Raw genomic sequence first — 22,827 nt, forward strand, 5'->3', positions numbered from 1 at the left:
GAGAGATTGCAAAGCCCGGGCACAATGCCCATCATATTGCAAACATGGCACCCCACCCTCCTATCCCTTACAGAGTGAGATCCCCTAGGGAGAGTCACATTCAGGATGAGAGCCAGAACCAAGTAGGGAGTCAAAACATGGGAGAGAGCCAATCTCAGGAAGGGAGTCAGATCCTAGGAGAGATTTGGCCCCAGGAAGAGAGCCAGCTACAGGCCTGAGAGGGAGACAGACCCAGGGAGAGAAACAAACCATGGTCAGGAAACACATGGAATAGGACAGAACCCCAGAAAGAAACCGGAGGGCCTGCTGGGGGCTCTTGACCATATCCTGGTCAGACACCGTTGAGGTCAGAGTAGTGATGCCTGCCTGCTGGGTTGATATACTCAAAACATACGGAAGAACCCAGAGCTAGAGAAGGGGAAACTTAGCACGTTGCTGGCTCCTCTGGAGAAGGAGAATCTGAGGCTATTTTGGGATCTTCTAGAGAACCTCAAGCTGTGCCTGTTGTCGTGGCTCCACCAAAGGAAAATCTGATCTTGTCATGGAATCAACTTGAGAAGGAGAATGCAAGCCTCTCTTTGGCTTCACCTTAGAAGGCGAATGAGAGCCTGTTGTGGCCCTCACTTGAGAGAAGCTACTAATTCTTTCTCGTTAATTTCTGTGATATAGTAAGAACATCCATCCACATAGTTAAAGAGAACCAGAGCCTTTTGTGGGCTGCCCAACCTGAAAGAGACCCCATGCCTGTTGTGTTACCCACTTGAGAAGAAAAGAACAGAAGTCTGTTGTGGTCTCAAGAGCAAGATGACGACCCCCGGCTAGAGGGTTACAAAATCTGTGGCAGGAAAAGGAGATGCAGAACAAAACACTGTTGTGCATTAACCACCCAGTGACTGCCTTTTACTCTTCTGAGTGAACCCAGAGCTGAAACCCTGAACTGTGTTTGGGTGACCCCTGGGAACCAACCTCAGACCTGGACTCTAGATCCCATTAGTTTTGGTTGAGCCCATCATGACACTGTTTTATATAGCTTTCTGCTCATGTTTTCTCTGGTAATACTAGGTTCTGTATGAGTTTACCCAACACACATTCCTGAGAGTGTAGTCTTGGAAGCTAAGTGGCTCATGGGGTAAGGTAGAACAATCGCAGTCAAGGAAGGGTGACAGTTATATATATAATTACTTAAATGTTCATATGGGGACACTGAGATGGGCCTCCTTTACGAAATCATGGAGTAAGAAAGGAAACTATTTGTCATTTTCTATTCTTCTGTACTGGCCTCAGTGCATTGAGATCTCTGTATCTAACGCCAATTCTTAGAGCTGGGGAAGAATGGTGCATCGCGGAAGCAACTCTTTGCCTGGCCCACACGCAGGATCCATCTATTGTCAGTAATGTGGCAAATATATTCATTGGGCCTGGCTACTGAGGCTTATAGGTTCGTGATGGCCCTGATTGTTTCTGGGAGCGCATTTGCGGAAGTCGTCTAATTGTGTTAATGGTTGTTTTGAGTTTATTTTTTATAATGTACCTATATGCAGGGCTGCGAGTTTCTCTCCCTGATTCATGGTTCTTCCCCTTCAGTTTCCTCCCCTCGATTGTCATGGATTCCCAATGTAATGTACATTTATTGAATGTACACTTTTTAGGCATTTTGTAGATTTGTATTATCCCTTTTTAGCCAATAATATTTCAAGTGTTAATGTTACATATGTTGATTATTGTAGTTTGATGAAATCTTAATGGCTTTGAGCTGAATAAGGAACGATGACTAAGATATATAATTTCCCTCATTCGTTTTTTGTTTCATCCCTACCTATCCGCCATATCTATAGTTACACCACGTGTGGTTCCTTTTTCATTTCTGTTTTACACATAGGCCTTCATTTTAACAGAGGGGAGGGTGCATGAAGGTATTGAACATTATACATTGACTCTGTGGCTTCCCAAGATCAAGACAGTTGTTAATAGTATTACTTCTTCCAGCGAGAAGCTGATTCCAGAGCAGATGTGTGTGTGGTACTTAATGTTAATACATTAATATATTAATATAAATATAAAATATAAACTATTAATATAAAATAAAATATTAATATCCATGATCTGATTTCCATTTTTCCACTCAGGTATATTTTCGTAGTAATGAAAGAATTCTTCCAACATCTCTCTTTGGCTGAGATAAATATTTGCCCTAGGTTACGTACTAAGTTGCTCAAAATGTTGCTTTGTTTTTCTCTGCTTAGTTCTAAGTAACAGACTGTTAAGGGTCTTGATCTCTGTTACTATATTACTTCACTAATAAAGTTGAATATTTGACCATCTCATTTAAATTGAAATGTATGTGAATTTCAGAACAATCGTTAATTTGGGCAACTGTGCCAGTCTGGGGTGTTGCCAGGTCTGCAAAAGATCAGGGACTAAGCTAATGTCGGGACTGGCGGGACTCAGGGCTAGCTAGCATTTCGGCTGCAGCAACTGAGCTTCTATCCAGGGCTTCAACCAAAAGACCCGGGGCTGTAGCCCCTTCAGCCCACCCACCCCCCTAAGGCCAACGCATCTGCTGCCAGTCCTTGTGTATTTAGAGGCTGCTGATTACACTCCCAACACTATTGCATAAACATTCGTCCTTCTGCAGTGGCTAAAGTGTGGATTCTCCCATTTATTGCTTGCCTGTAATGGCACCCTTATTTCATAACGTTTGTTTTTACTTAGCACTATTTAAAACCCTTAGGACACATTGTAATCAGTGTGTGTTAACTCTGATAGCGCAGCACGCCGTGGTCACAGTGTGAAGACTGTGATGAGGCGGTAACTCTGCTAATCTTGTCTCGGGCCATGCACTATCGAAGAACCATGGTTTGCTAGCAAGGGGTTCGCGTTTTGGTAACTCTGCTCAGACGGGTATTTGCACACCCTGCACCACCTACCAAATTCACACTTGGTTCCCCACACCTTTATGCTTCTGAACTGTGGGTCACAATATTTAAACGCAAATACCGGTTAGTTAGACCTTCGGACGCTAGTACGAGAACCAGCTGATAATCACTGGGCTGTTTCTATGGTCCCAGCAACATGAGCAGCCAGAACCACGACTACGGGTCATACTGGCTTGTCAACAGCTTGAGGAAATTCGCCAGTATGCCCCCAAACTAGAAAGGACCACGGGTTGTACGTCTGCATGCTCCTTCTAAACTACTAGGGTGAGTTTGGAAACATGACTGGATAAATCTGACGACCGGGAATACCTGCTTTTCAGAAGTTCTGGGTGGTACCCGATTGTGTGCAGCTGAGTGAGACCAGACACGAACTTGAAGTACGGACCCAAACGTGGGTCGGCAGAAACCGCCCCCTATTTGCACACTACCACCAACAAACTATATTATCACTTTTGCTGTCAAACGAAAAAGGGCAAAACTGTGCGTTAGGGATTGGGCAGTGCAGGGATTGTGCTGGGAAACGTGCCCGGAGTCTTCCTGTTGCTAACAGTGGGGCAGCATTGCTACCTTGCGCCAAAAAGGGGAAAAAAGATCCTAAGACCTGTAAGGACATGTCCCAGTGGGTAATCACAGGGTTCTTTAAGAACAAAAAGAGGTCAGGGCGCCCCTCCGCAAGAAAGAACACAGCATTATTACCTGTTCTGTGGGAATGTACCCACTCAGAGTCTGCAGCCAGATGTTTTTGCTCAATGTACCTTTCATAAGGAGGAATATACATTTGCCTATCAGTCGTTGTTCTGCCCACTTGAGCAGTCCAACACCAAAATGCTATGGCAATCCTCCTTTGAACAAGAGTACCAACAGCAACCGCAGATACATGTTTTGGCCTAATCAGGTCTCATCAGTGAGGTGGAGCTGTGCCTCTCTGAGCACAGTGAGCAAGGGGTGCACGTCTGGAGAACACTAGGTAACTTAGCAAGACCAACCCCAAGTTCCTTTTACATAACAAAAAGAGGTCAGGGCGCCCCTCTGCAGGAAAGAACATGGCATGAAAAACTGTTCTGTTGGGAATGTACCCACTCAGAGTCCACAGCCACATGTTTTAGCTCACTGTACCTTTCACAAAGGAGGAATATCCATTTGCATATCTGTCTTTGTTCTGCACACTTGAGCAGTCCAGCACCGAAATGCTAGGGCAATCCTCCTTTGAGCAAGAGTACCAACAGCAACCCCAAACACTTGTTTCGACCTAATTGGGCCTCTTTAGTGAGGTGGAGCTGTGCCTCTCTGAGCACAGTTAGCAAGGGGTCCCCGTCTGGATAACCCTAGGTAAATTAGGGTGACCAACACCAAGTTCCTTTTACATATAAAAAGAGGCCAGGGCGCCCCTATGCAAAAAAGAACACGGCATGACAACCTGTTCTGTGGGAATGTACCCACTCAGAGTTGCTGTGCCCACTGGGGTTGCTGTTGGTACTCTTGTTCAAGGGAGGTTTGCCTGGCATTTTGGTGCTGGACCGACCATGTGGGCGGGACAAAGACTGATATGCAAATGGATATTCCTCCTTTGTGAAAAGTACAGTGAGCGAAAAGCGATGGCTGCTGTCTCTAAAAGTGGGAACAAACTACAGAACAGGTTATCATGCCATATTCTTTCTAGAGAGGGGCGCCTGCTACCTTTTTTGTATTTTTGCAAGGAACTTGGGGTTGGTCACCCTAAGTTACCTTGGGGAACCCAGACGTGGACCCCTTGCTCACTGTGCACAGAGAGGCACAGTTCCACCTCACTGATGAGGCCCAACAAGGCTGAAACACGTTCTGGGATTGCTGTTGGTACTCTTGTTTGAAGAAGGTTTGCCTGGCTTTTTGGTGCTGGACTGCCCTTGTGGCCGTGACTGATATGCAAATAAGTATTCCTCCTTTGTGAAAAGTACAGTGAGCAAAAAGCAATGGCTGCCGACTCTCAAAGTGTGAAAAAACCACAGAACAGGTTATCATGCCATGTTCTTTCTAGAGAGAGGTACCTGCTTTTTTTGTGTTTCTTTGAGAACAAGGCTGTGCCACCTGACACGGTCGTGAACGAGTTTGACCGAGGACTGGCTGGAAACGAGCCTATGCAGTCTGTGATGTCACTAAATCTTAGCTACACACTTAATCCTACAGTTATGTCATCCCATGCCCTAGTTTTTTTATGATTGACAATAATGGATGCCTGCTAGACATGTGCTTAGGCTTGAAACGCAACTCATTGTTAGGAAAGATTTTGTAATTGTAGGTAATTTTCCTTCCATGTGGCAACCCCTAAACTTTTTGCTGTTGTTTTTCACCTTGTTCTTGACTTTGCCAGAGAAGTGCAGCCTTCTGCCGCACTCCTCTGGGCTTTCGCTACTTTCTTACGGGGAAACTGACATGCCCTTAAGACAGTCAGTACCGGGGAACGCTGTTTCCCGTAGTTTCTTTTATCATGTTGCGGCTTTCGTGCAACATGACACAAGAGGGCACTGTAAGCTAAGTTACAGCTCTCTTGGGTCTCTAGTCTTCTACAGGCCCTAGATACTCGTTTAGGATTGTATCTGATCGGTGCAAGTGATTCAGGGACGGGAATGGTGGAAGCGATCGTTTCTTGTGTTTTGAGCTCCTTTTGGCGTTCTAAGCGCGTTTCTCGCGCTTAACCCAAAATGGTGGCCTGGCTCCCAAAATGGCCAGACCACGAGGCTCCTTTGTCCTGTCCGCTGACCGTCTTGCTCCCTTCACCTTCCCCAGGTCGAGCCGACCCGGGGCCTTCCTTATTTGGGCATGTACTTTCCCGCGAAACACGGATGCTTTCGCAGGCTTCTACATGTCTTGTGTGTGCCTCCAGGATGTGGGCTGGGATGTCTGGTCCCAATAAACATCCTGGGTGCCAGAGAGTCTAGGGTGGTGTGAATGCCTGGGACCACCGTGGTCCGTGATTGGTCCACGAATGGTGTGAGTGTTGATGAGCGGATCTCCCATTGGGTCCCCTTCGTTTTGGCGCGAAGGGAACCGTGGATAAGAGGGGGCTGGAAACACCACTACCATGTCGATCTCCTGAGTTCTCACGAACGAAGGAATACAGGAGCCAAGTATCCTGCAACCAAGAGGCTGGACCGAGGAATCGCTGGTGACCCGCTGAAGGACTTCTCCTCTGCACTGCTGTCGCCTTGTGAAACCCTTTTCACCTTTGATCGAACCAGAAGGCCTGTACTGGTACTTCGACCCTTGGAATAGCGGGAACAGCTATTCTCGGCATCTTCACCATCTCCTGCCAGTAAGCCTTCGGAAGCGTCTCTGGGCCATCCAGCTGACTGACCAACTTACACGGGAGTCTTGCTCTGTAACCGCCGCCAGGTTGTGTAGTATTTCGAGTCCTTGTCACTCTCACACGCTTCGTACACTTGGCGTTCCCAGGTCTGAAGTGAGTAGTGTACATTTGGCTCAGATACACACGGCCGCCCCGTTGCCCTGCTGTGGTAACAAACTGTGCGGGTTTCTTCGATTGGGATGTCTTTTTACTCAACACGACGACGAGGCGTTCCCTGCTCTTCTGAACCTGCCAGCTACTGAAACGGACGCGGAGAAGCCTGGGTCTGCTTGCATCGGGGACCGGTGAGTAGCATAGCTAGGATCTGGTCGCCCTCCTGCAGGAGCCCATTGCTTTTCCCCGCTGTGTCAAACAGCACCCTTTTCCGTACTCGCGCTCTGCTTCTGCCCACTGTGGAGGCTGCGCTTGAGTCGCGGAACTTGTTCTTCTTCTTTTGTGCACTAAACTGAACTGCCTGATTTCCCTCGAAGAGCTTCTCCTTTTGCCCGTTGGCACCAGCGCGTGCAGGTACTTTTGAGCACAAGGCTCCACTCTTCGCAGTGCTCGGACTTCCATCTAGTTAGGTGCCTCTGAAGGCGAACTGGGTCTAAGCATTATTGCGCACTGCCTGTTTTCCCTCCCTTTTAGGTGGACTACACATTTCGTGCATATAACGCTTGAGACTTGTTGTATTTGTATATATATTGTGTTGATATGGTATGTGTTGGTTTTCTATCGTTATATTGTGATTTTCTCGCTACAGTCATTGTTTTAAAGGCCTTGAAATAAATGTGTATATATTTTTAATATAACAACTGTTTGGAGTAGTTTGTAAGTGTTCTTGCTTTGTGTGCTCATAGCGGGCTTTCAGTCACCCTCACCCCTCTTGAGACCTAGTCTTGACCGCCGCGATCGCTACCTTGATTGGTCTGGCTCGTCCAGAGGTTACCCTGTTCCAAGTAATTAGGTTGGCCTTCTGAACTTCTGCGCCACTAGGACAGAGTTCAGAAATCCGCCTTAACACTCATTACCAGTGGAAAACAATTATCATGACAATATCACTGGAACAAACTTATCTGTAAATCCGAACCTGGAAAATTGATGTCTTCATCGGATTTCTGCTCTGGGGAAAGCTCTAGTGTTCTGGACATTTCAGTATAAGACTCAGATTCTCAGCAAACTGAATTCGAGAGTGTAGGTCTCCCTCAGAATCTAACATGCCTGCCAAAAAACTTGATGCCCTCTTTTTTTAAAAAAATGACTGAAGAACAATGTGAAACAAATCGCATACTGTCTCCTGTAGTAGACATTATCCCTGCCTCTAGCCCAAATTGCCAGAATGTTGTTAATCACAACAAGGGATGTGCTAATAGCATCAAAGCAAAAGATCAAAAGCACCAAGCCCCGATGCATGCCCATCTGGAATGGAGATATCCACCTTGCCAAATTGTTTAGAAATGGTACATTCAGTTACCCAAACACCAACATGTGAAACTGAGTGTCACAGTAACCACTAGAGAGCAAGCCCTGGAGGCCATGTGTGCTGAGCAGGCTCTACTCAATGCCCCTAATACGATTACCAGAGTCAAAAGACACTACCTCAGCTACAGGGAACATGAGGGCAGCATTAAAGCAACCTATGGTCCTTCGAATGAAGGCTTTTGATGATGATAAATTCATTGTTAATAACGATCTAGGGGATGCCATTGTAGGAGAAGTTGTCCTACAGGGACCGCTTGACAATTGGGTCCTTTCCTCCTATCCAAAGACCATCAGACATGGGACTGTCCTGCATGCTTCTGAGGCCACTATGGCACCCTCCAACTACATTGCCCCAACTGTTCTGGAGCCCCAAGCACTCTTTTAGCCGGGGGGTCCACCATCAAACTCCGGCTTTGAACCTTAAACTATGGCAGCTAGAAGGTCAACATTCAGCAGCATTTTATCCAACGGGTGTTCCCTCTCCCCGGACAACCCCTATTGTTGGCATAGAGTGCCCTGATGGGGGAAATGCTAGTATGGGTCTTGCCACCCATTCACGGGATAGAAACTACACACAGGATGGGGGGACCACAAAATCAGTTAAGCGAGCTGCTTTACCATGGTTTGCCCAAGTGGCTGCGCTGTATTCATCTGCTCTGGCCAGGAACCCTGCTTAGGCATCCTCCAAACATATAAAAGTAGTGGAGATTGAGCCCTCTGAGAAAAGTCCTTTTTTAAATAGATGCTGGTTGCTGGACCTATTACATTCAACACTGGACCGACAAAGTATCTGCTCTGAGGACATTGAACATTTAGAGTTGCCCAAATACTATAGCCAGAAGAATTAGGCATTGGCGAATTTTGTTTCCCCACTAGTTGCTGAAAGTTTGTGCAAGAACACAAAAGTCCTGCAGGAACTTGGTTTTGAAGTATCCATGTTCCATCCTTTTATGGCGCATGGCGAACCACTTACCACACATGGGCACAGGAGCGCACAAGATATTGCAATGCCGTATGCAAACAATCAGTCTACTATCACTGTTGCTTTGGATAGAGAGGAGGGACACGTTAATCACACTACAATCCAAGGTAATTGGGTGAGGGCATATGATTGCCCGCAATGACCTAATGTACATCCTTTCAGTTCCTTCTCAATGCTATCTGGAATTCTCGTGGCCATCGTTCTTTTTTGGCCAATCACCTGGGCGGTCGTGAACCTTTAATGCAAAATCTATTCTTTTTATCGGAGTCATGGTTAACGGCCCTCTTTTATACGGACAGCTACACTACACTTTTTTGCCTGTCGCCTCCTGTAACTACGGCTCGCCCTAAGGGTGGGTTATGCATTGGGGTGAAAATTGAACCCTCGCTCACTCAGTATCATGGCACTAGGGAAAATGACAATTTTCTTGCTTCCATCTTGGCTGGATTCCCACATGGCTCGGGGGGTACGTTATTGGCAACTCTGTACGATCCACCTGGGGGTAAACACACGGGTGACCTCGTGGAAGTTGCCCTTGACAATCTCCATTTATGGTCTGACTAAAAAAAATAAAGGATGCATCATATTGGCAGGGGACTTCAACACAGATTGCTCACCAGCTCCTTTCTCAGGAATTCTATATGCTTTAGAGGTTCTGCCAAAGAGGGCAATTTGCTGGCTACCAGAATTAGAGGCTCAGTTCCAGTGGAAGCCCTAAGATTGGAACTAGGCCTCCAATTACTCTTGTCCCAGTGGACTATTGCAGTCTGTAACATATGAGTGAATATAAAATTTAGTGGGAGGACACATGAATCCTTACTGCATTGTTCTATGGTCCATGCCAAACGCGGCTACCAGTCATTTGGTCGAAAACCAAATGGTCGAATGACCATGTAAAATGGTCGGAAAAAAAAAGGTCGATTTTTTTACATTTTTATTTTATTTTATGGGGGGTTCCCGCCCCAAACCCCCTTTTTCTTTATTAAAACATATTTTTAAGCAACCAAACTAAAAAAAAATATATAAATAAATAAATTCGACCTTTTTTTTCCCGACCATTTTGATTCGATCAAATGGTCATTCGACCATTTATTTTCGACCAAATGACCGGACACCGCCAAAACGCTGCTCCTGTAGCACATGGTTCAGAGACCTGGAAAGTGTAGTTCTCTCACAATGCCAGGATATCTCTTTAATATGTTGCATGGAACAAGAGGTCCCAGTGTTTCTAAGTACACTCACCCCTAGGATTCGTGGCCATGATTGTACACTCACATTAGCCTCTCTGGTGGAAAGGCGCAAATACATCCATTATTCCCACCACAGGGCTTTAGCCAGAGCCCGCTGCAATACCTAATTAAGTGGCATTTGTCTGCTCTGATTTCTTTTATAATGCACCTATGATTTGAAATCCTACCTGTGCATGACACCAGGGGAGCTTGGCAGGGTATTCCGCTGGAAGAGCGCCTCTGTCGGTTATGTGGGCATCAAATGGAAACTGCACAACATATACTGGTGCATTGTTCCACCCTAAGAGATTGCTATTCTAAAGGCTATGTGAACTTTGCCACAGATGAAACGGATCAATTCTGGAGCATGCTCTTTGTGGCGGAATCATACGTGGGGGCCTCTGCTGCGTATCATTTTTGGCTTAGGGCCACTATATTATTGGATCGTAAAGACCCTTGATTCACTCTACAAGTTTCCTCCGGCGTTCTACTCATCATAAAATTGGCTGCTATACAAGACTTGATTTAAAAAAAAAAAAAAGAATTCCCTAGGAATAACGAACTATGATACAGTATTTTAGACTGAGCTTCTGTACTAGATGATTTTAGCATGATATTGTTCTCTTATTTATGAAGTCAATATTTTAGTCATGATGTTTTAAATTAAACTAGGTTATGTGCCCAAAATGTGAACTGTGTGCACCTTTTTATGGATATTTGTATCTGTTAATTGTATGGATTATGAGAGGTTTTGGTATTGTATTTTGTCTGTCTGTTAGTGTAAAAGCTTCTTATTCAACCACATGAACTTAAATAAAGCAACAACAAAAAAGAATTCATTATGTTGGGCTGGCTGAACTGTGAGCAAGGGAAGTGCAATTTACCTCTAGCGCCACACTCTGCAGAGAGTGGTGGAATTGTATTGCAATAAAGGGTACATTGTGCTAACTAACATTACGAATGCTGATGACAAGTACTGTACATTTGGATTATTTATAAACATTACCCTTTCCGAATTGATAACTTTATGAAGCCTAAAATACCTGTATTGTTTTTGACGTTCCTCAAGTTCTTTACGGCGGTGTTGTTTCAGAATTTGAATTCTGTCTTGACGAGCCAGTATTGCTGTTAAAATCAAAGACAATGTCAGTAAACATTAAGAAATCAACGAAACACTTTGGATGGTGTGATAGGAAATGCAGCCTAGATGTTAATGCATACATCTGGACATGCTATATACGAAATTAATACATTTCTTGGCAGCTTCTGCTGTATAGAAAGCAAAAGAGCATCTTACGCTCTATGTTGGTCAACTTAGAGTCGTGAATGTCACAAGCAAAATACAGCAATATCTTGATTATTCACCATCATTCGGAACCCAATGGTACCAGACAATCAAATATGCCGGGTAATGGAATGTTGGTTATACAGTTGGCATGCTCCTGGAAAATTGAGAAAAAAGGTCAGATAAAAAAAAGGTTCCTGTCCTTCTTCTCTTTTTACTGGCATCCCACTAATTCAGCCTTCAGAGTTTTCTTTACAGCATTTTGTTACATGGAGCAGTACTACTACCCGTATTAGGGGGTGCCGGATACCAAAGTGTTCTAGTTAAGGGGGTGGCGGATAATGAAGCTTCTACTGTATTTAAAACACGCTGTATATTTTCCAGGTGATGCTGTATATGTTTTGATGTTCCCAGATTAGGAAAAGCAGGTAAGTACTGTGCAAGCTAGAGTCAACTTGGACCTGCAACTCAGTTATAAAATGTATACTTTAAGGAGCTGAGCTCAATTTCATATAGAGAGCAAATAACAAAGATTGAGGGCTTTTGCACTATCGAAACAGATATTTTATTTAAATTAATGTAATTTTTTAGAATTTTTACAACAGTATAATATCATAAAATTTACAAATAAATGCAATTCTAAAACACCTCTCTGTGCAGTATGAGAATGCTGCAATGTCATTTGCTGTTGAATGAGGGCAATGGATTTATTAATCTCCCTGATTACAAGCAAGAGGAACTGCGCCGAGGAAATCCCCTGCACCCAAAATCGGAAGAGTCCAGAAATGTGGCAGAAGTTTACTGTTTATTCAAAATCAGCAACAGGGATCAAGGCATGGACAATTCAGCATTCGCCAATACTCTCTCACCAATCTCAGGCCTGTCATTTGGTTTGAACCTGTTTGATGTCGCAATATATATCATAAAAACCAAAAGGTGGAAAAGGACTGGTTAATAAGGCAGCGTTCATATACAAGGGGGATTAGTGCATTGATTGGGTGAACATATCTGGTGGCTCCACCTGCGACCCCCCTCCTGCATGTTGCAACTACAAATATTTAAGGTTAGTGTGCTGTGATTGGATGGTGCAACAAAGTGTGAGCTTAGCATGGAAGGTGAATAGTGCTTGGTCAAAGAGGGTCTTCTCAGCCTTTGAGCGTCAGGAAGTTAACAACCCAAGTGCAACTATTCAAGCTGTTGAGAATGGCCCGAAAGTGCTGTATGTCCTCAACAAGTTAACATCTTTGATCCTCTAGGTCTTGAGGCAGAACATTCAGGTTTGAACCTGGTCTTACGTTTGTATCATCCTGCCTTTGGTTGGGTGGGAAGAGCTGCCTCAGACTGACTCAAATGAATAGGCCTTGTCTCCCAGTTTCAAATCGCTTGCACCTTCCTGGCTTTCTCGTGCACACTGAACCTTCTTAATGTTTTTAGTTTCCGTCTGTGCCTGTAGTGCCTTTTCCTTCTGTTGCTTTCCTCATCTATATGCTTGCGCTTTCTGTTCTTTCACTTTTCTGCTCCTTGCCGCTCTGCAAGCTTTCTCTCACTTTTTTCACCTTTCAGCTTCATGCCGCTTTACTAGCTTTCTCTTTGTTTTTTCCACTCTGTGCCACTTCATCAACTGTGTCTTTCACCAGCTCCGCTCAAATCAATCGCACGCTCTCTCTCACTGACATGAAACTAACCGGCAGCATCGCGTTGACGAGCGGTCCCTCTGAATACACGGGATTGAGGTCAGGGTCTCACCGCCTGTCTCTCGGACACCCTTGGGACAGGCACAAGTACTAAGGGAACAAGCACTTTTCTGACCACCAACAGCAGGATGCAGGGTGCCTTGCACCAGTTCCTTGGAGGCATGGCTCCCTAGCCATGCTGCAGCCCCTTCTCACCACTGGGCCAGCGTCTCGGCACGCCGTTCTCCTCAAGGCTTTGGGTCCAGCTGCTCTTTGCTCATCGGCCTTTCTGACCCTAACAACATCCCCAGTTCGCTCTCTCCTCTGTGAAAAACCACACCTTTTATAGTTGAACAAACAGTAGAGTCAGGTGTGAGTGGTCATTATTGAATGCCTGACCCTGCCTAACTCTATTAGTGAGACACCTTGAGTTCTTTCTACAGTAGGTTTCCCTTTACTTTCCCCAGGTTATATTTACAGGTAATCTTCACTGATCTTAGTTGCATCTTCTTTGTCTCAGTATTTGTTGGAAATGGGGTGGGAGAGAAGGGTTGTGATTGAAGATATGCCATGAAGGCTGAGGGAGAAGGATGTGAAGTGTAGTGGGTTTGGAGATTAGCTTGAGTTCCTGTCCTCAGGGAGTCGACAATGAGCATAGGAAAATGTTCTAATCTTGTCTTTACTTAAGCGAATGGCTGCCCCCATCTTTATGTCTGTGGGTTGATCATAAAAACAGGGGTCTTGATAGTATTCTCTGTAACTTGGACAGGTGGAGTATGAATGGATCTCAACACAAGAACTTTGGGGGTCATTCCGAGGTTGGAGGTAAAGGATAAACGATGCCAGTAAAGGATTACCGGTATCGCTTACCACTCCGGGCTATTCCGACCAGCCAAACCGCTATTAGAGGCACCGTAAATAACGGTGACTCTAATAGCGGCATGGGTGCGGGCACGCGGGCCATTATACCGGCAATAGCTGCATGCCGTAAACTGGAGGACATCACAAGTGAAGCGGACATGCAAATACTGGCATCATGAAGGTGCTAAAAGTGGATTCCGGCATGCCGTAAATACCAGCATCGCTGACCAACCGTAAAATGCCATGTGCAGTGTTCCCAACTGCCACAGGTGCACACCATCAGCACAGGTAGAGGCAATGGAGTCTGGGCCTGAACAAAAGGAGCACACCCACACACCACACCCCTTTCGACACCAAGATCAATCCAATAGTAGCATCAACACTTCAGCTGGAGGACATGCATGCATTGCAACACCAGCAACAACACCAACACCAACAGCAGGCATCACAGAGGACACGCAGAAGGAGAAGGAGGGTGAGACAGGCCCAGCATGCCCCACCAGTGCAGCCACCGTAACCACGCATGCAGCCCCCAATCCCAAACATCAAAGCCAGTCCTTCCAACCCAACCACGGAGCACAACCACACCCTGTACCATCTGGACCGGGACACCATCAACACCAGCGTGCGCATGATACACGATTGTCAGCCTCATTGAAATACCACCGCCATCCCTCCTCTACTGAAGGTAGTGTCAGTGCTCCACTTCCTTTCCACAGCCACCTACCAGCACAAAGTGGGGCACATGCATGCCATATCATGATGCATGCATGCCATATCACGACCCTTATTCACTCACATCCTGAAGCAAGTGCTGGATGCCCTCCTCAAGCACACAACGGACTACATATCCCTACCACGGACTCCCCAGGAGATTCTTGAAACAAAAGATGGCCTCCATGCCATGGAGGTGGTTTACAGCAATCCCAAGCAATACCACTCCAACCAAGTGCAGATGGGAGGTGACGCAAGCAAGATCATCACACATTGTTGTGCCCGATATCCCGGATCAACCACAGGAATGCTGCATGTCACGATGGCAAAAATCAGCGCAGAATGCCTAACATTGCAAAGACTACTTCCAATGCTCCCCATCAGAAAATCCTATATAACGCTACACATCACTAAATGGACACGGACACAGCTGTATGCGTACACAATGCATGAGCAACAACACGGCAGAGCACACCGTCTATCATCTTGAAGATGCAACCCACACCATTATTCCATGGCACAGGACACATGGAGGGCCTCAAAAGGGCGTGCATACATCCAAGGACATGTGGCCAACGATAATCTGGTGGCATGTGTATCCGATGCAACGTGTCCCTGCCCCCTGACAATGAACTGCAACCACCTGGTGATGATAACGGGGATGCAGAAGAAGTGGCTGAACATCATTGCGGTGCCGAAGCACAGGAGGGACGTGCTGTGCGTCAGTCAGTGATTGCACAATATTATTGACACACATGGCTGCAGAGGGTGACATTATAGTTTGACAGAGGGTACTGGGTGTGGGGGTCATGCACACTATGCACTGTATATGAATAAATGACACATGCGCAATGATGAATGTCCACTTAGGTCTTGCTTTTGACACAACGGGTGTATTGAATTTAACAATGAAAACCCCCCTTCCCCTCCCCCCACAACTCCCCCACACACTCTCCCCCTCCTCCCCCCACAACTCCCCCACACACCCTACCCTCCCTCCTCCCCCCAGAACTCCCCCCCACATGTCCCATCAAGTCTCTAATGCCTACATCAGGATGCCCAGACTATTAATCAACACTCCCTGGACCTGGTGGCGGCATGTCTGGCCGGCGCAGGGTGCGTGATGACCTGCGGAGCGGGCTCATCTGGGTAGAGCTTGACGAGGATGGTGTGGCCGCCTGCTCTAATTGGTTTGCCAGACGCCCTGACTCCATGGCATCGGCTATACGGCTGAGTACCTGCCGCAGTGTGGATACCTCCTCGCACAGGCGGCTAGTGTTCTCCGCAAATATCTTGCCCATGGAGGCGGTGTTGTCTGAGATGGTCCTGCCTAGAGAGGCGATGTTCTCCCGCCACTCCTGCCTTGCCTGGGCGTTGTCCTCCACGAACTGCCGCACAAGGGCAGTCAGCTGCTCAGCATGCTGCGGCCCTGTGGGTGCACCTGTGGAGGTGGACAGTTCCTGGGTGTCATGCTCGGCCTCACTACTCGCCACTATTGGACTAAAGGGCCCTTCAATTAACTCCCGCTTAGACTGCTCTGGGGTGGTGGCATGGTCTGTCTCAAGGGATGAGATTTGGGGGATGCCTGTGGACTGGGCGTTCTGAGGAATCGTCCTCCACGGGCACCCATACCTCATCCTTTGCCTCCTCCACAGCCTGGGGTGCTATGGCTGCCAACTCCCCAGCCAAACTTGACTCATCCGAGTGTGGTGCCTCGGCTGTTTCCTCTGGCTGTGCAATAGGTGTTGGTGCTTCCGCCTCTACGGCCCTTGGCAGCACCGGTGCACTGGCAACCTGGGGTGTTTTGACTGGTGGTGCACGGCGGCCCTTGGGTTGGCCATTCGAGGTGGAAGGCCCGTTGGCCTCATCCCGGGCCCTCTTCCGGGGTGTGGTTTTCGCGGGGGTTGAGTCCTGGGCATCTCTGTCATGGTCAGTGCCTGTGGGGGTCGAAGATAGGGACGGCATGAGTGATGTTTCGATAGGCATCATACATACATTTGTACAATTGATCATCCACACAATCGAGGGAAATAGGCATTTGAGTTTGGATGATCACGTTGTTTGATACATGGATGGGTTATGCAGGCATACGTCGGGGTCACTCATGTTGGCCAAGACCTATGGTATGTGACATGCATATTTGTTGGGGCCTGCATGCTGTGTGACCTATGGCATTTACATTTTGTGTGGTAGGTGTCAGGTACTGCATTGCCTTGCTGCAGGCATCTGCATGTGTCTGTGATGCATCCGACAACTTTGCTGGGAGTGTGTGTGTGTTGGGCCATGGCTTGCCTCTTTGGACGGACATATTGGTTGACTTTCATCAGACCCTCCATTACAGTGTTTTCTTAGGACACTCACCTCCATCCGCCGATGCTGTGGCGCCACACTCCATGTCACTGACACCTCCTATCAACTCAATGCCAATCATGCTGGCGCAGATGTCCTCCTATCGGGACAGCTTGATGGGGGAGCTGGCTCCTCCGCCTGTTCTCATTGCCTGGCTCCTGTTTGCTGATAGTATGTTCCGTACTCGCAGCCGCAAGTCGTCCCAACGCTTCCTGTAGTCTTTTATCGTGTGTGGAGTGTTCCCGACTGTGCTCTTTCTGCGCCACAAGTGCCCAGATTTCTTTTTTCTTAATGATGGCCTCCCTCTTCATGCTGTTTGCAAACACAATCTCAGCATGTTGCTGCAGAGTCCCAGCTAGCATCTCCAACTCATCTTCGTTGAAGCGCTCCTTGCGCTGGCGGGTGGCGCCCTTCTTAACGGCCTTGGGCATTGTGGTGTGTAAGATGAAGAGTTTCCAACAAACAGCAGAGTCCCACAGGTCCTGTGTGCTCATGATGGCAATGGATTGTGTTTTTAAAGATGGCTCTCATGCTCCTTCCCGTTCCTGTTTGATGACGCTACTTCCAATTCCGCTTATATACAGTGACCGTTATTAGCGGTCACCACTAATGCCGCATTGGTTCATGCCTGTAGTGCAATCTGCGCTATGCATGATGCCGCTAAGGGCATTTTTCGTGCCTTTAACGGCATGGCAGTAATGACCATACCAGCATGGCGCAAAGTTCGTGCCCGCAAAGTTGTAATAGCCCTCTATTAGCGGGCTATTGACTACACGGACACACTAGAGTTGTGGGAATCAGCATATCCCATGAAGGCATCTGGAAATTCCTCCTCCTCCTCTATTGTCCCTTCAGAATATTGCGTCTCTCCTAGGGTATTCCCACTAACACTACCCCGAACTCCCATACGCAGGTGATCCTACCTCGCTCGTCCACACCCAGGGTTGGGATCCAAGAGCGATGGACCTCCCCTGGCCACCTGAATAGAGGACTCTCTTCTGGGTCTGGATGGGAGAACACCCCTAGGTTGCTCATAATAGACAAACATTTGCTGGTACCATTTGCTCTGAGGCTACTATGAGTTCATAAAGTGCTTCTTAATGTTTGTGCATGTGTGAAATTACTGGTCGATAGTCAGTTAAAGTATTTGCAGCAGCCACCTAGTGTGGCTCCAAGGTCGGAAGATACAGTGTTCCAAGAAGCCCATAGGTCTTCTGGTGCTACGTTTACATTGAGCACATATGGAATAAGAAGTAACAAAAAGCTTAATGTCTCCAGAATCTCCCGGCCACCAAAAATGTCTAAGTACCAGTTCAAGAGTGACAGCAACTCCTCGATGACATGCTGACTTGCTGTCATGGCACCACGTGAGCACCTGGCTTTGTAATGATGGTTCTGGAACCACCAACCATTCCTGATAGAATAGCATACCCTCTTTCTTTGTGAAAGGTTCTCCCCTATGTCCATCCTCGGGAAAAGGTAATTGACAAAATGCTTCTTTGACATCTTGAAGAAAAGAGGAAACCAAATAGACAAAATGATTTCGATGAAACATAGACTCTCTTGGTGTGGTAATTGAGGAGTCTCTTGGTAGCATGACAAGGCGTGAGCAATAGTGTTTTGGGTTTCAGGAATGTAAGATATGTTGAAATCGAATTGCGTGTAGTAATGTGCCCATCTAGTCTGTCTAGGGTTAATGCATTCCATTTGTTGTAAGATTCAGAGGTTTCAGTGATTGGTCCGTACTTCGAATGGGCCGTCATCTTTTCCTTGGTAAAGATGACGGCACTCTTTGCAGGCCAGTTTAATAGCCAACAGTTCCCTCTCAATAACCCTCACTGGGGAAAAGCGTCTTGGACAAGTATGCAATGGAGTGCTCTTGTTTGTTCACTTCTTGATTAAGTACGGCCCCTACCGCCCCTGCTGAGCAATCAGCTTCTATGATGAAAGGTAGGTCTTGATTGGGTTGAAGTAAAATAGGAGCTGTACAGAATAATTCCATTAATCGTCGGAAGGCCTCTTCAGCTGAGATACTCCACTGAAATGGAACGTTCTTTTTAAGAAGCGCAGTGATGGGGAGTACCAGCTCTGAAAATCTTGGTATGAACTTGCGATCAAAATTTTCAAGACCAAGAAACCGCTGAATAGCCTTTACTGACTTAGGCGCCGGCCATTCGAGAATAGCTGACACCTTCCATTGATCCATTTCAATTCCTTTGTCGGAAAGAATGAAGCCCAAATAAGATACAGAGGACGCACCAAATAGACACTTTTCTGGTTTCACCAGAAAATGATGGTCATGAAGTCTGGATAGTACTTCTCTGAGCTGTTCAAAGTGTTGACGAGAATTAGAGAACACCAGGATATTGTCAAGATGATCATGTCTGAATGAAAAAACAGATCGGAGAACAGCCTATTCATGAAATGTTGAAACACAGATGCAGTGTTAACTAGTCCAAAGGTCATAACCTACTTGAAGTGGCCAAAAGGCGTTCGAAAGCCTGTCTTTCTCTCGTCTCCAGATCTTTTGCATAAAAGATGTTAGGCCCAGAGTAGATCCAATTTAGAAAACAACACTGATCCTTGTACTGCCTCCAGAATGTCTTTTATTAGGGGCATAGGATGCCTGTCTCTCATAGTAACCTTGTTGAGACCCCGGTAGTCTATGCATGGCCTCAATTCTCAGGTATCTTTCTTTGGTATAAAAAATAGGGATGCCCCTGTGGTTGAACAAGAGGGTCTGATAAGGCCATTTTGGAGATTGGAATCAAGATATTCCCGAAGAGCTGACTTTTCCGAGGCTGACAGAGGATACATACGTCCAAATGGTACCAGAGCATCCGGAACAAGATAAATGGAACAGTCCTCTGGGCGATGAGGTTGTAGGTCCTTAGGTATCTTATCTTGGAATTCGTCTGCAAATTCACTAAGATTGTGAGATAAGCAATGCACCCCTATGGTCGAGGTGGAATGGTCGGGGCATGCCAAAATGGCCATCTCCTGGGATTGTGTTGTCTCAACCAGGGTATTCCTAGGATCAACACAAAGTATGTGGCACGGATGACATAGAATCTCATGGTCTCTTGGTGGCTGGATATTTTAATTTCTAAAAGTTCTGTGGTATGTGTAATAGGACCAGAACTTAAAGGGGTTACATCAACTCCTTCCACCAACTGATTTTCTTTCCTCTGAAAGTAGCAGAATATCTTCTTTCTCTGCCAACACTACGTCTATAAAATTCCCAGCCGCACTGCTGTCAATGAGGGCAAGGGTGTCTACAACCCTTTGTTCAAAGGGAACTTGGACCCGTACCACATGAGTCTGGTGTCGCTCTGCACAGAGCATGATTTAAGAGTATTCGAGGGACCTGCTTCATAACCCCGGTAACTGGTCCATCCTAGTACAGGTTTTGGTTGTTTCCTGAACGCCGTGGTGGACCTTCTGGCAGGGGTGTAGGAGACCCATAAAATCTGGGGGGGGGACAGGAGACACCTTGGTACTTTGCTCTATTTATTTATTTATTTATTTATTGTATTTAGTGAAATAACTCGACTTTTCACAAAATTAAAATAGCAGTAGGTATTAAATCACATATATCATCACTGTATAAAACATGAAGAAAAGAAGAAAGGAAACAAGAAAATTAAGAAAATGAAAAGCAGTTCAGAGTACAAAATCCTTCAATTCTGTCGTCCCTCTTAACACTACGTTTACTTTTTTCAATATTATAGTCGTATTCACCATTTTTTTTAACAACACAAACACAATAGTTTCAGGGTATTTAAACAGCATGGGTAATTATAACATAACACAATGGCATTTATTTGGGCAACCTCAGGAATAAAGCACCAATTCTATCCCACTCGCAATCAGACCTGTGGACCACATGATCGATAGATCTTTTATGTCTGCCCCGAAAACACCTGCTCTCAGGCTCCCTTCACTGGGGCGCAAGCTAAGGGGTAACCAGCCAATTTTGCAGCATGAGGGGGGCAGGCTCTGTCTGCTGCGCTTCTCTGAGCAGTCTCTGCAGCCACAGAACTGGAGTGACTGTCTCAGCTAGCACATCTGCCACGTCGGGAGTAGCCACCCAGCCAAATGTGACTTGCACGGATCCCCTTACATTACCAAGAACTGTAAGTTACTTACATCTGCTGACGACAGTAAATCAACTTGAATTCTTGTAGGGACTTTAAAAAGCGTGGGCGAACATTGCACAAAAAAACTGTAGGAGACGTTTGAAAAGGACAGGTTGCTTTCAACATGTTTTAGTGGTCGCAGGAACAAATCTGCCTCCAATGGGCCTAAACTGATTTACAACTAAAGGTAATGCACACACCTTCCCTCAGGCACAGCCACTGTCTTTTCATGTTTCATGGTACGCCCCTCAAGTTTCTCAATTCACGAAACAGTTTATGAGGCCAGGATTCATTCCCTGAAGTGCCCATCTTCCTGTAAATACCTGAACAAGCAACTTGTTTATTGGTCTCAGTCACATCCCACAATAACTCTGCACTCACCTACTACTCCATGCTCACACACTAGGTTGGGGACCTCTCTACAAGCTCCACTGGAGGCACCAATGTTTAAGTTTTAAAATACATATTTAAGGTCTCCAAATCCTTATTGGAATCATCAACCATGGGAGTGAAGCAAACAAGGTCTCCTGTTGATATTAAAAAGCTGCACTCGTGCAGCCGCATTCTCAGTGACTGTTCGCCTGACATTGCTGCAATTAGATAAAAGAACCAGAACCTGTGTACATTCTGATTGGAATATAGACTCTGTGCGCGCTTGGCTTCTGTTGAGTTGAGATGGGCCGGATGTGCTAAGGACAGAGAGTATCTAAGACTTCATAATGGTAGGTGATCCCCAATCAGGAAACACTCTTGGTTTCAATACATACAAAGTTTTGAAAGCTTCAAAGCAGTATCTAAGAGATGCGTATTACTATTTAACATATTACATAATAAGAGGCAACCACTTCTGGTGAGGATACCATAAACAAACTCCTTACTCTGAGGCATGACTCAGCGTTTCCGATTATGGCCATTAACTGAGCTGAACTATTAACAAACTTTAGAAATATGATACACCGATGGAATGACAGAGCACAATGTTAGGCCTTGTCCTAGTGTGATAGATGTTCCTGTATGTGCAGGCAAATAAATAGCCATTGGAAACAGTGAACAGCAAAATCGAGACCAGAATGCTTAAGGTAAAACTCTGGCTGATGCTGGTCTTTCATTGTGGTGTGCTCTGCTCCATCTAGTACTAAACCTGCCAGGAGAATGGCCCCTTTTAGCAGAGTTGCATCTTGAAAAGATTTGAAAACACACAAAATTATGTTGATGTTTGTTGTGGTAGCCCAGATTTGTTGGTGCGCGGCGCGACGTATGCTTAATGGGTTTGAACTGTGCAACTTGAACAGAAAGCTTTTCGATGTAAGTTCACGATGTATTTCTGGCTTACACAGATTTGAGTATAAATAGTGCACTACACGCTGTAGTGAGTGGACACACGGGGTGCAATGTAGTGGGCCTGCAATGCATACACGCTCAATGAATTTCCTTCAACTTAGTTGCCATCGACTCATCAGCGCACGATACATCTACATGACTTGTGCAAGTCTTGTAAAAAAAAGTTTGATCACATCTTTGGATGTGACAGCCAGGTGAGGGGGCCTCTGCCAGGTCAGGGGGGGCACTGCCAGTTGGGGGGCCTCTGCCAGATTGGAACATCTCTGTGTATTAAGTCCAATAGACTTATGGCTTTCACGAGTTCAATGTCCTGAATGAAGAGGAGGGGTCACAATGGGAACACCCCTTATGTAGTCAGCTATCCCCCTACTTCCTCCCCATAAGGTGCGTGCTGCAAAACACACATGTGCAAGGGAGCACACGTATGTGACTGCAGTCAGAGCGTTAAGAAGGCATCTACCGCAGCATGCAAGGCCCCTGTGCCCTGCGAGGCCTGGGGCAGTTTGCCGTCTGG

The 22,827-nt window shown here is 46.2% G+C and overlaps 1 protein-coding gene across 1 annotated transcript in view; it reads right to left on the reverse strand.

Moving 5' to 3' along the window:
- The window catches only part of ALOX5 (arachidonate 5-lipoxygenase), an 846,300-nt gene that overhangs the window by 613,213 nt on the left and 210,260 nt on the right, over positions 1 to 22,827 (reverse strand). Inside the window, exon 3 of the mRNA XM_069610558.1 lies at positions 10,995 to 11,076. Within this exon, the coding sequence (XP_069466659.1) occupies positions 10,995 to 11,076 (82 nt within the window). The remainder of the gene's footprint in view (positions 1 to 10,994; positions 11,077 to 22,827) is intronic.

Source organism: Ambystoma mexicanum, chromosome 8 (genome assembly GCF_040938575.1).
Source record: "Ambystoma mexicanum isolate Mex_15411 chromosome 8, UKY_AmexF1_1, whole genome shotgun sequence".
Lineage (NCBI taxonomy): Eukaryota > Metazoa > Chordata > Amphibia > Caudata > Ambystomatidae > Ambystoma > Ambystoma mexicanum.